This window comes from Mastomys coucha, unplaced genomic scaffold (assembly GCF_008632895.1).
Source record: "Mastomys coucha isolate ucsf_1 unplaced genomic scaffold, UCSF_Mcou_1 pScaffold1, whole genome shotgun sequence".
Lineage (NCBI taxonomy): Eukaryota > Metazoa > Chordata > Mammalia > Rodentia > Muridae > Mastomys > Mastomys coucha.
The window spans coordinates 28190438-28202937 of record NW_022196891.1 but is presented as its reverse complement, the minus strand read 5'-3'; the positions used below and the strand labels follow the sequence as shown (position 1 = coordinate 28202937).

General features: G+C 50.6%; 1 protein-coding gene across 1 annotated transcript in view; it reads right to left on the bottom strand.

Moving 5' to 3' along the window:
• Slc26a9 (solute carrier family 26 member 9) overlaps positions 1-12500 on the bottom strand; it is a 21874-nt gene that overhangs the window by 4941 nt on the left and 4433 nt on the right. The window contains exons 5-18 of the mRNA XM_031381944.1: positions 11464-11628; positions 10466-10618; positions 10091-10173; positions 9311-9458; positions 7386-7499; positions 7123-7200; positions 6444-6539; positions 4354-4460; positions 3565-3634; positions 3382-3474; positions 3127-3240; positions 2312-2593; positions 1328-1382; positions 292-434 (exon numbers count right to left, since the gene is read on the bottom strand). Coding sequence (XP_031237804.1) covers positions 292-434; positions 1328-1382; positions 2312-2593; positions 3127-3240; positions 3382-3474; positions 3565-3634; positions 4354-4460; positions 6444-6539; positions 7123-7200; positions 7386-7499; positions 9311-9458; positions 10091-10173; positions 10466-10618; positions 11464-11628 — 1701 coding nt within the window. The remainder of the gene's footprint in view (positions 1-291; positions 435-1327; positions 1383-2311; positions 2594-3126; positions 3241-3381; positions 3475-3564; positions 3635-4353; positions 4461-6443; positions 6540-7122; positions 7201-7385; positions 7500-9310; positions 9459-10090; positions 10174-10465; positions 10619-11463; positions 11629-12500) is intronic.

Below are 12500 nucleotides of genomic sequence, written 5' to 3'. Positions count from 1 at the left end.
CAAGAAAGTGAAGGTGGTGGGTGGCGAGACAGCATATATATAAGTAGCCATCGATAAAATTAAATCTTCATGTCAGATGCCTAATCATCACTTAATCCTAAACAGAAACAAGTCCAGGGTGTCAGGCAATGGTTGGCGGTGCCATCCTACAGATGGGGACCCGAGATTCAACAGAACGAGAGGGCAGAATTGGTGTTGGAACTTAAACTATCTCCAGTTCTTTCTGATGCCCGTTTGTTCTCCTGTTTGTGAGAGCTGGAACCTAGGATTCTTTAGGTGTGGAGACCTTACCCCCTGGAAGTTGCTGGCTGGGGCTTCTGGAGCATTTGCCTGGGCAAAGAGGACTGCATCGTGGATGCTGGGGAACACGTGATTGCGCTGTACACACCCATCTTCAAAGACACCTCCGTGGCTGATGTCATTGTACACCTGGGCTGTAAAGGGGGCAGGTAAGGGGAAAAGGTAAACAACCTTGGTGGGTTGGAGTTGGTGGGAGGGGCTGGTGGGGAAGCCGACAATTGGCCCTGCAGTATCAGTTCTGGACGGCAGAGGGCAGTATGAGCTCGAACATGCTGAGCTCTCAAACTCTTGCAGAGAGAGGGAAGTGGTTGGATTTGAGATGTCCTTGCTTGTCAAGGAAAGGTTAATACATCCATGTGGAGATGGCTGCCAATTCCAGCCCTCAAGACTTAGTCTTCCTCTTTCCTCAAACTTCTAACATGTGGCCGAGCCCTTACTCTGATCACGTTCTGGAGATGGTTTTGGGGGCGTGGTCACGGGGGTAAGAGTTATGAATGTGCTCATTGGGGGGGGGGGGGGGAGCTTGCAGAGCGCTGCTGGGTGGCATCTGGATATGTATGCTTCCCCTTTGTATTTCTCTTGGGTCTCCGTGTGCTTTCTGCCCTTGTGGGAGGGGCTGGTGGGGAAGCCGACAATTGTGCAAATGCAGCGAGTGTCCTCTGTTCTGAGGCTTGTCCTTGGGGCTGCTTAAAGTATCCTTTGGCGACAAGGCTCTGGGAAGCGTTTTCTGCACTTATACAGATCCATGAACCTTCTGATTAGGAAAGGATCCCAAGTTCAACCAGTCGCATCCCCTCCATCCCCCAATTTAAATGGCTGGAAATTAACCCCCAGGTGGAGAAAGTGACTTGGCTGGCTTGACTCAGGATACACACAAATTAGGGTGAGCAGAATATAACTCTATCTACTCTCAATTACATGAACATACCCCCCACACAGGATGCTCACACTTGCTCACCCGTCCCCACTGTATCCCTTTCCAGCCTCTGGTCCTATAAATGCCCTCCCGGCTCTCCAGTTTTCTTACCATGGATGTTCACCAGAAACATCTGGACTCCGATCTTCTCATAGGTGGAGCTTAGCTAGAGGAGTTGGGGAAGGGAGGGGAAGGAAATGGGAGAAAAGAAAGGAAAGGAATGTTCTGAGTGGGTCTTAAAAGTGACTCATGAAACACACTTCAGAGGGGAAGCCAAACAGACAAGCAATCCTGAGGGCCCTGGCAGCCACAGGTACGAGTGGCAGAGAGCACCCTAGGTCTCACTGGAGTATTGGCCCAAGGCCTCTCTGCAAAGTGGGGCGGAAATGGGGCTTTGCCAGTGTGGCAGACACTTAAAGCTACCATGACCTGTTTTAAGGGCCAGAGCTTCGCTTTCAGTGTTCAGAACCAAGGTTCAATGAGGCAAGCTTTCAGTGAAGGTCTCCACCTGACTGTCAAGCCTAGAGAAGTCAGCTGAGCTCAACACCAGAGAAGAGCCTTCACTGTCCCTGGCTGGTAGTGACATCGGCTGGTACATGCTTTGTACCCCTCTGCTCTCCTGGATTGCCTCCACTGGGGCCTCTCCGAGGCTCGCTGTCAACCTGGCATTGGCAGGGCCACTGGAGAGTTATTAGAGGGGCTCTTGTGTTCTTGGCATCCGCGGCTACCTGTCCGGCCTACGTGTTAGCACATGGGTATTATGGTTTCGTCTTTCCTGGCTTCACTGGTGACTGTGGGCAGCAGGATCAAGGGCCAAACTGGCCTCACTCAGAGGACCCAAGGTGTGATCTAGGACTGAGAACTTGATAAAGAACTCAGGATGATCTTGGTTGGTGGGCTGAAGCTCAGGAAACTACTTCAATGCTTCAGTGCCTTCAATTTGCCCTGAAGAGTGTGTCCACCCTGTTTATATTGGGGGCAAGGAATCGCTAGGGTGTGGAACCTCCCTCAGCCGGTTCAAATGAGGGCCTGGAGGGAAATGGACAGGAGTAGGGCCACACAGCCCTCCCCTCCTCCCACCCCACGGGGCCTCACCTTGGCTAGAGCTTTGATGCCCATCAAGTCCACAAAGCTGACCCCACTCATGTCAAGGATGAGAGTGTGGAAGGTGACAAAGGGCGGCACGCTAGCTAGAGCATCACTAGCCTCCCCAGGGGACTGAGTGGAGGCAGGCAGCTCACTGGAGGCCACTGCTGAGGTGTCTGGACTGAAGGTGATGTAGGATATGTGCGTGTCAGCTGTAGGAGCTTGGTTGTTGTTGGGGTCAGTAGAGGGAGCGCTTTCAAAGTCCTGTTGGAGTTCCTGTAGAGAGACTGTCTGTGGGTGGAAAGGGGCGCAGTCAGGACCGTGGCACTGAACCCCAAGCAGAGGCAGGAGGACAACATCTCAGCTTGGTGGTGAACATGGGCTTCTCCTATGGGAGGCCGACAGACTCATCTTTCCCAACTTAAGTGAGAAGAACCTTCCAGAGAAGGCTGAAGCCTTGGTTGCTCTGCTTAAGAGGAGTCAGAGAGAGAGAGAAAGAGAGAGACAGAGAGAGAGAGAGAGAGAGAGAGAGAGAGAGAGAGAGAGAGAGAGAGAGAGAGAGCGGAGTTCCCTGTGCAGTTGCCCATGTCTGCCTGCTTCCCTTACACTTCTACCCTCACACAGCCTGGGCACCTAGAAAATTCCCACTGGAGATGGGGTGCACTGGTTACCCAGGAGCTGGCAGCCTTCCCCTAGATGTGTGACCATCCGTGCTCCCAGCAAGTGCTCCCAGAGACTTCCTGCCTCCTTCTCAAGGTGCTGCAGGCTGGGAGCCAGGGTCAAGATAAGAATGGGCATTGGAGCTGGTCCAGGCCTCAGTTCACCTTGGTTTTCATGAAGAGGGACTTTCTCTGCTGTGTGGGCATCGCCATCCTCTTCTCCTGCTTCCGAAGATATTTCTGCTTGGCGAGTAATACTTTCTGGGGGTCCATACCTGTCTGTGGGGAGAGGGCCAACAGCAATCTTGACCTGTACCTTTGTGGGATGGCCTGCCCTCGGCTCCTAGCCCCCTTCTGCTTCCTTCTTCTGGTCACTCTCTCTTCATTCAGCCTTTCTGGTCAGCAAGGATGGAGGCTTACCTTGGCAATGACTTTTTGCCTGAAGATCTCTGAGTTGGCAAAGTAGAGAGGGGAGCAGTAAGTGACAATCTTAACTCCCTCAATTTCCTGGACCTGTGACAGAGAGACTGAGCTCAGGTCACAGATAGGTCATGGGGAGGGGGACAGAGTGAAGGAGGGAGGTTCTAAACTTGAATCACGTACCCTGTTGTAGGTCTTGGGGTTCACATAGATGTCCGTGTCCACGACCTGGGCCAGCACAGAGCCGTTTCGACTAGAGGAGGAAGAGGAGGGAGGGGAGTAAGATGCTCACACGGCAGCGCGATGCTGGAGTGGGGTTGGAAAACCAGCCGGGACTCCTGCTCTTACGTAGCTTTGTTAGTCTTTCTGCCCTGGGGACCTGGGCCTGGAGGTCTGTGGCTGGTCTACCGCTAGGCATGTGTCGAAGTGGCCCCCAGATCGGGGGTTCAGGGGAGATGGAAGAAGAGTATGTAGGTGAGAAACCAGTAAATCCCTAGTTCTGAGTTTACAAGAAGAAAGGCAAGGTTTCTCCAACACTCAGCACCGTCCTCGCCCATACCACCCTAACCTCCTGTGGGGTGGTCTCGCCTATGCTGATGGCTTCTTTTGGAGGGAGAGCACAGAGCTCATTCTCTGACCTAGTGTTCCCCGGGGTTGGGTCCCATTTGGGCTGAGGTCCTCAGTATTTCTGGAGGGGTGGTGGGTCTCACTCGCTCTTCCTTGTCTGCTCCCTCTCATCCCCATTCCTTTGAAACCATGCTCATTTGCGCTGAGGTTTTAGGGTACAGAAATTAGGTAGCTTAGTCTATGCCCACTGTCCTGGCTGGGCTATGTGCTTCTGAGGTCTGGTAGCACTGGGCCCAGAAGGCAGAAAGTATAGGGTGCTCTACTAAGTCTTGGCATGGGAGTCCCTTTGCAGACTGGTCCAGCCACCCCATACTGTGCCTGGGAGGGACGAGGGTGGTCACTTACAACTGGGTCTGGAAGATCACAACCAGGATCGAGAAGGCCACACCCACTGCGACGCCATAGGGCAGGCTCAGGAAGAACGAGGAGAGGAAGCTCACCACCCAGACACACTGTGAGGAGAGAGATGTCAAAGGCAGCCTGGGGAGAAAAACTGCCTCTTTCAGGAAGTCCTCCGGGATTAGTCAAGGTCCTGGTCAGCCTGCCCAGCTCAGATCTCTTCTGCTCTTGCTTCATTATTGCAATGAGTCACGTACTGGTACTTCGGTTTGTTTGCCTGCTTCTCTTAACACTGAATGCAGCTCATGACCTTTTTTTTTTTTAACTTCCCCAGAGCTGATGATTGGATACAGGGCCTCATATACTAGACAAGTATCCTACTATTGAGCTCCACCCCTACCTCACCCCAGTCCTTGGTCTGGTTTTAAAAATAGAAATCTAGCCTTCTACTTTATCAGAATACAGAAGTGTGAGCGGAGAGGCCGCACGAGCGGAGTAAGAAGAGCATGCCCCCCCCTCCTGTGCTGGTGCCCCCAGGTTCAGAGCTGGTTCTGAGCTGTGTAGCTGGGCAAGCCAAGTTTCCTAGTCTTGCAGTGTGCTATGGATGGGAGCTTTCTTCCTGTCTAACAGTGAGGTGTGCATGCTTTCATGGGAACTCAGCTCCTGAACAAAGAGTGTAGGGCAGGTCTCCCAGTTGGGTGCGTTCACCCTTAAGGGCCTTCAGGAGCTTCTAAATGGTTCTAAAGCTGTGCTTCTCAACCTTTTGAATCTGCAACCCTTTAATACAGTTCCTCATGTGTTGGTGACCTCCAACCATCAAATTATTTTATTGTTACTTTAGAGCTATAATTTTGCTACTGATATCATCTGATGTGTAGTGTATAATGGTACATAGGATGATAATCATAATGTAAATATTTGATATACGGGATATCTAACATGTGACCCCTGTGAAAGGACCACTCGATCCCCAGCAGGGGTCAGGACCCACAGGTTGAGACCTGCTGTTAAAGGAGTCAGTCTCTGTTGGGAGTTTCTGTAGAAGCCCAATGAAAGATCAAGTCACAGGATGGCATCATGTGGCTACAAGGGACTATGGCCAAAGCCAGGAGATGGGTGGCATGTGGTAAAAGCAGATCCTTGGGAATTAGCTGGGGATTAGAACATTTAGTTTCTTCCTGTCTCCTCCGCTCACTGGGAACTCCCAAAGGGACTACACGTTTCCTGACTTCAAAGACTTCTTTCCCTACATGGCGCAAGCAAGCCTCTGCCTTCCAGGGGCAGGACAGCCCAGAAGTCTGGAGCCCAACATGACAGAGTTTCCAGCTAGACCCTGGCATTCTCTTCCTGTACTGCCTCTGACTGTGGTATCTATCCACTGAACCGTTCTGAGCCTGACTTTTGTCATCTTCAGTCAGGTTCAGTAAGTCTCTGGGCTATGGTGGGTGGGCTTAAGTGGGAACGAGACAGCATTGTCGATACACTGGAGCTTTTATCAGTCCTGCCTGTGAAGGCACAGCTGCAGTATGAAGTCACGCTCGAAAGATGTTTACGTAGTATGGTGTTTTCCCATTGGGAACCATTTACCCTCAGAGCCAGTGTAGAGTGCAGAACACAAGTTCATCCCACAAACAGATGAGGAAGGAGAACCCTAGAGAAGCCTAGAAACATACTTGGGATTCTGGTCTTCTGCTTTATGTTCTAAGCTTTTTTTTTTTTTTTTTTTTTCCTTTACAGAATGATCTTTTTTAATTGGAGAGGGCACAGTAAATTATAAAAGTAATAATAGATACTAAGTTTCGTGGATTACGCATGTGACCCAGACCACGTGCAGTTTCCCAGTAGGGACCCATCTTCTTCATAAGCCATCCCAAAGTTGAGAGAACACATGTCTACTTCAAAGGTGCGGAAGCTGAGGCTCAGGGAAGTGAAGGAATTTGCTATTGGCTACAGAGCCAAGGGAGTGGTTGAACAAAGAATGTCTCTCTCCACAACTTGGCTTCTCGAGCCCCGGGGAATAGGGAACAGCGGACAAAAGGGCTTTGCATCAGGCCAGAGCCGCAGGTTCCAGGAGGGCAGGAACACCCCACACTTACACAGTCCAGCTTACTCTTTCTCCAGAGGTAGTAGGGGTCAGTGAGTTGCTTAAGGGAGTTCTTGAGGTTGACAGCAATCAGGGCACCGAGCACAGCCTGGAGAAGCAGAACATTGCTTCGTGTCATTTGAGGTATCCCCTTCCTACACACGCCTGGCCCTGGAGTCTGGCAGGACAAGGCTAGAGTTCCAGCATTCTTTCTCCAAACTCCTCATCAATCTCAGGACTGGGAAGTGTAGCCTCCGGAGCCACACACTTCCTTCTGGGCCCAGCTTTACATTTCCCCCTCCCTGCATCCTTGAATGGCTCACACCTTAACATCTTTGTGAGAGGCTCTGAGGGTACCCTGAAGTACCAGATATTTTGTCCACTATTCTCAGCCTAGGGATAAAACTTCCAGAAAGCCAGAGGTTGAACTCAGTAACGCACAGTGAAATCAACCCTACACGGCAGCTGTTTTACTGACAAGCCAGACAGTCAGCCTCAGTCTCCCTCACCCGTACAATGGAGGAATAAAATCTACATCATTTATTTCGTAGGGTAACAGAAACCAAATGTGGCAGTGACGGCCAACCAAGTGCTACTACCATTCATAGGGATTGCTTTGTTGCAGGCTGTCACTGTTGCCCACCCCACCCTCTGCCCCCCGCCCTGCACCCTGCTCTCAGTTGGGCTCTTACCTTGGGGAGAGGGTACAGATAGGATCCCAGGACCAGCATGGTGATCATCACCACCAGAGACACACACAAGCTTGCCACCTAGTCAGGGAAAGAGCTGGGGTGAGTGGGTTTGGGGGTCTCTGTGACTTGGCTTTTTCCCAGCTGATTGTCTGGTGGACTGGAAGCTAGCTGGGTAAGGATGGCATGCCGGTGGCACCTGGACTTCTTGGGGACAGTTGCTCTGTTTCGCACTCCTACCCCAGTATCCTTGAGACAAGGCTCACCTGGGACTTCCCTCCAGCCCCATCCACAGCCAGTGTGACAGAGAGAGCGCAGCAAATGACGTGGATCTTGAAAAAGGAGCCGAAGAAGTTGCTACAGCCCAGGGCAATCATCTCCTGGGGAGAGATGGCAGGGTTGGTTGGTGGGGAGTAGGGCTGAGCTGTAGTCAGTCATCTGTGTGAGGCCAGCCAAGGGCCTATGGTTAAGAAATGACAGTAATGCTATATAGCCATAAGCACTCAGAAGGTTAGCCACAGGGCTGGGGAGATGGCTCAACAGGTAAAATACCTGCTGCATTGGCATGAGGACCCAGGTTCAGACCTCCAGCTCCCATGTAAAAACATTAAACATGGGATCCCAGTGCTGGGGAGGCTGAGACAGGAGGATTCCCAGAGCTTACAGGGTAGACAACGTAGCCAGTCAGTGAGCTCTAGTTCAGTGAGAGACTCTGTCCCCCAGCTCCCAGTGGTTGGGAAGTAATAGAGGAAGACATTAGATGGTATCTTCTGGACTCCACAGGTAGCACACACATACATGTATATATATGAATGCATATACATGTGCATGCACATGAACATGTAAGCTTTCCCCCAAGACTTCCCACACACAAAAGAAAGAAAAAAGAGAAAGAGAAAGAAAGAAAGAAAGAGCTGTCTGTGCTGGTGCCCTAAGCCGACTTTGGGCCCAAATTTTGCAGCCAGTCCCATAGCATCCAGAGGTGGCTCCCCTCCCGGGCACTCTGATACGCCTAGGATCAGAGGATCAGAGGTGAGGAAGACACATCAGTCCCAACACTGAGAGCGGCTGGGACAGGCGGGACCCAGGCACACAGGAACTCCACCTGAGCAGACCTTGGGAGCAAACTCTGCAGCCAGTCTCACAACACCCAGAGGAAGCTCCACTCCCAGGCGCTCTAACAAGACAGGATCCCAGGATCCCAGGATCCCAGGATCACAGGATCACAGGATCACAGGATCACAGAGACAGCTTGACTCTGAGGAGTTCTGACACAACCAGGATCACAGGACGGACAGGCACCAGTCAGATTTAGCAAGGGCAGGTAGCAGTAGAGATAACCAGATGGTGGTGGTGGTGGTAGTGGGGCAAGCGTAAGAAAATAAGCAACACAAACCAAGGTTACTTGGCATTATCAGAACCCAATTCTCCCACCATAGCAAGTCCTGGACACACCATCACACCGGTAAAACAAGATTCAGATCCAAAATCACTTCTCATGATGATGATACAGGACTTTAAGAAGGACATAAATAGTACCCTCAAAGAAATACAAAAGAACACAGGTAAACAGCTAGAAGCCCTTCAAGAGGAAACACAAAAATCCCTTAAAGAACTACAGGAAAACACAAACAAACAGATGAAGGAAATGAACAAAACCATCCAGAATCTAAAAATGGAAATAGGAACAATAAAGAAATCAGAAAGAGAGACAACTCTGGAGATAGAAAACCTAGGAAAGAAATCAGGAGAAAGAAAGAAAGAAAGAAAGAAAGAAAGAAAGAAAGAAAGAAAGAGAGAAAGAGAGAAAGGAAAGAGAGAGGGAGAGAGAGAGAAAGAGAGAGAAAGAAAGAAAGAAAGAAAGAAAAAAGAAAGAAAGAAAGAAATAAAAAAGAAAGAAAAAAAGAAAGAAAGAAAGAAAGAAAGAAAGAAAAGAAAGAAAGAAAGAAAGAAAGTTAAAAATAAGGGGTCAACCTCTTAGGTCTAATTTCCTAACCCCTTCTGCTTCACATCAGCTCAAAGAGTCCCAAGACAACTTCTCTCCTTTGTGAGGGGCAAGGGTGTAATCCAGAGCCTCTTGTATGCTAGATATGGACTCTACTACTGAGTCATACCCCCAACCTCCTTAGCTGTCATGAATAAGATTCTGTGGCCCCTACCCCTGAGCCCTTCCAGGGGTAGCTGGAGATACCTGGTTAGAATCGACATCATAGCCATGCTTGCTGGCCAGGGTCCGGCCCATAGCCAGATTGATGACATAGCCCACAATCGCCAGGGAGAAGGCTGTGCCCACCATGTCCTTCCACTGTGAAACCATCGGTGCCACTGGAGTGGGAAACCTGCCAGGGATCCAAAAGAGGCAGGGCCCAGGAGTGTGAGAAGGAGGGATAGGGAGCTGAGCTCCCTCCATATGCCAGGGTCTTAACTTGTACCGCTTGTGATCTCACTCATTATAACCAGAGGGCAGGGCTTCAGAGACCTAACTTCTTCAGGTCAATAAGCCGGCAGATGGGAAGGCTTCCTTGTGCCCAGATTCTGAACTCCTTTGTACACATTAGTTTTCGCACAACCCCTCTGGTGCTGTGAGGTGTCACTTCCTCCCTCCTCTGTTCCAGCCCTGTGGGGCAAGCTTTGCCCTGGTCTTCCTAGGTCCAGCATGCATGCTTAAAGAATTTAGTTGATCTTAGTAGCTACCTCTGCATGGATAAAGAATGTGCATTACAGCAAAGTGGAAAGCCAGTGATGGGCAGATTGGAGAGAGACTGTATTCAGTACATGAAATTTATGGGGGCTGGGGGAGGTTGTCTCCTTTAAGACCCAGTTTCCATAGAGTGGTCAGTATGGGCTGGGTATGTGGTTTTTCTGAGTCCGGGCCATATAGCCTCTAATGAACTTTAGAGCTGCTGCTCATTTGATCCCTGGGTCTGGTGGAGAACAGGGTGCAGTTGACCACTGAGTGATCTGGCCTTACCCTTGTCGGATCTCCCCTACAATCTGCATGTGATATTTTTTTGGCATCTTGCAGCTTCCAGAGATAGCTGTTGCAACTACCACCTGTAAATCCCAAAGTGAAGAACGGATATTGACTCTTAGTTAGGGCTAGAACCAAGCTCTTTCTTATATCCTTTACCAGATCCCACTGTCTTGCCTCCTTAGGGGAGTGTGTATATGACATAGCCCCAGGAGTCACACGGGGGTCACGCAGGTGCCATAGAACACATTCACATGTGACTTCAGGTCCCGCTGGCTGCCAGTGGAGTGGGTGGGTAGAAGGATGGACAAGAGCTTCTTTGCTCACAGCCCTCCCCGAATCCTGACCTCATCCCCAGGCAGGCAGATTCCTCACCACGATCATCTCTGTAGGGATGGGGAAGCGGATCTTGTGCATGTACCGAGCGTTGAGTTCCTTCACCAGTACCAGGAAGATACCGCTGACCAGAGCAAAGATGAGCGAGGCGATGTTGGTGTGGGGGAGGTTTTTGCAAATGTCAATGAAGGTCTAGGGGAGAGAGCATCACAAGCTCTCATCCTTTCTTCCCATACTGCCCTGCCCTTGGGTGCCTGGCCCAGGGGAGAGATGCCACTGGAGACATACAAAGGCAGAACACAACCCTGGTTGTGATTACCATCCCATCTCCAACTACCCTCTCCCACAGGGTACATCAGGGGCGAATGCTAAGATAGCATACTTTCATGTGTGTGTGTGTCTAAGGGTATGGTGCATGTGTGTGCAGGTGCCTTTGGGAGCCAAAAGATCACCCAGAGCTACAGTTAGAGGGGGTTATGATGCACCTGATGTGGGAGCTGAGGACTTGGAGATGATGTATTCTCTTTTCCTTATCAAGCCTTATCAAGAGTTTAATTTTTTTTGTTGTTGTTTTTTTGTTTTTGTTTTTTGAGACAGGGTTTCTCTGCACAGCACTGGCTGTCCTGGAACTCACTCTGTAGACCAGGCTGGCTTTGAACTCAGAGGTCTGCCTATCTCTGCCTCCCAAGTGCTGGGACTAGAGGCATGTACCACCACTGTCTGGTTTATCAAGAGTTTACACTAAAAAAAAAAAACCCTGAAAAACTAAAAAACTAAAAACTAAAAAAGAAGGGGGTCCCCAGGTAAAGGAGTTGAGGCACTAGAATGGGGGTCTCCTTTTCTTCGGAGACTGACCACAGAGAGCTCCAGTGAGTACACGAGAATCTATGTTAGACAGCCTTCCCACAAGGAGAACCCATTGGGATCTTCTCTACTCAATGGCCCAGCCAGCTACCAGGATGAATAGTTCAAAACCTCCTAAGGATGTGAACTCTGCTCCCACCCTGCCCCTCCCTTGAGGGTGTTTCTAGACTCACAAAGACGATGGATCCGGGGCCTGCGTAGGAGGGGATGGTCAGGCCAAAGATGTACTTGAGCACAGAGATGAGGATCTGCAGGCCAGCGGCTGTCATGAAGCCCCGGATGAAGGATTCCGAGAGGTAGATGGCAACAAAGCCAAACTGCATGAAGCCCAAGACCATCTGGAAGGAAGAACGCAGACAGTCCGTGATGGGTCATCTGCTCTGACGCGCACAGCCCGTCCTGGAGCCGCAGAGACAGCTGGGACTCAGGGAAAAGAGGCCCCTCTGCAACCTTTCCCTGCCACTTACTATGACCTGGGTGCCTTCCACTAGACCTAGGTCCCCTTGGTACACAGCCTCTCTGTCACTTCACCAAGCCGGTTCAGTTCTTTCATCTTAAAATAAGTGTGGTCCTCCTCCAAGGGTCACCTGTTGCCCAACCAAAACTCAAGAGTCACACCGCCTTTCCTCCCACACGCGGGCTCACCACAAGTTAATGCTCTTGGCAAAACGTCTCTTCCTCTCACCCTCATCTCCTTCTCCATAGCCACCTCTCTGTCCCTCCTGCCAAGACCTCTGCAGAGTCCCTGCCTTGGGTCTACCCACCCACCATCTTTCTGTAGCTGATAGGACCCAAGTTGCTTCCTGAGGGACAGATTGCTGACTTTATTATTGAGCCCCTGCCTGCTTTTCTTTCTTTCCTTCTTTCCTTCCTTCCTTCCTTCTTCCTTCCTTCCTTCCTTCCTTCTTCCCTCCCTCCCTCCCTCCTTCCTTCCCTCCCTCCCTCCCTCCCTCCCTTCTTTCTTTAAAAGATTTATTTTATTTATTTTATGTGTATGAATACACTGTAGCTGTACAGATGGCCGTGAGCCATCACGTATGTGGCTGCTGTTGAACTCAGGACCTCTGCAGGCTCAGCTCGCTCCAGCCCCGCTCCCACCCTGCTCTCTCCGGTGTAATTTACTGCAGCTATCTTCAGACGCGCCAGAAGAGGGCGTCCGATCTCATTACAGGTGGTTGTGAGCCACCATGTGGTTGCTGGGATCCAAACT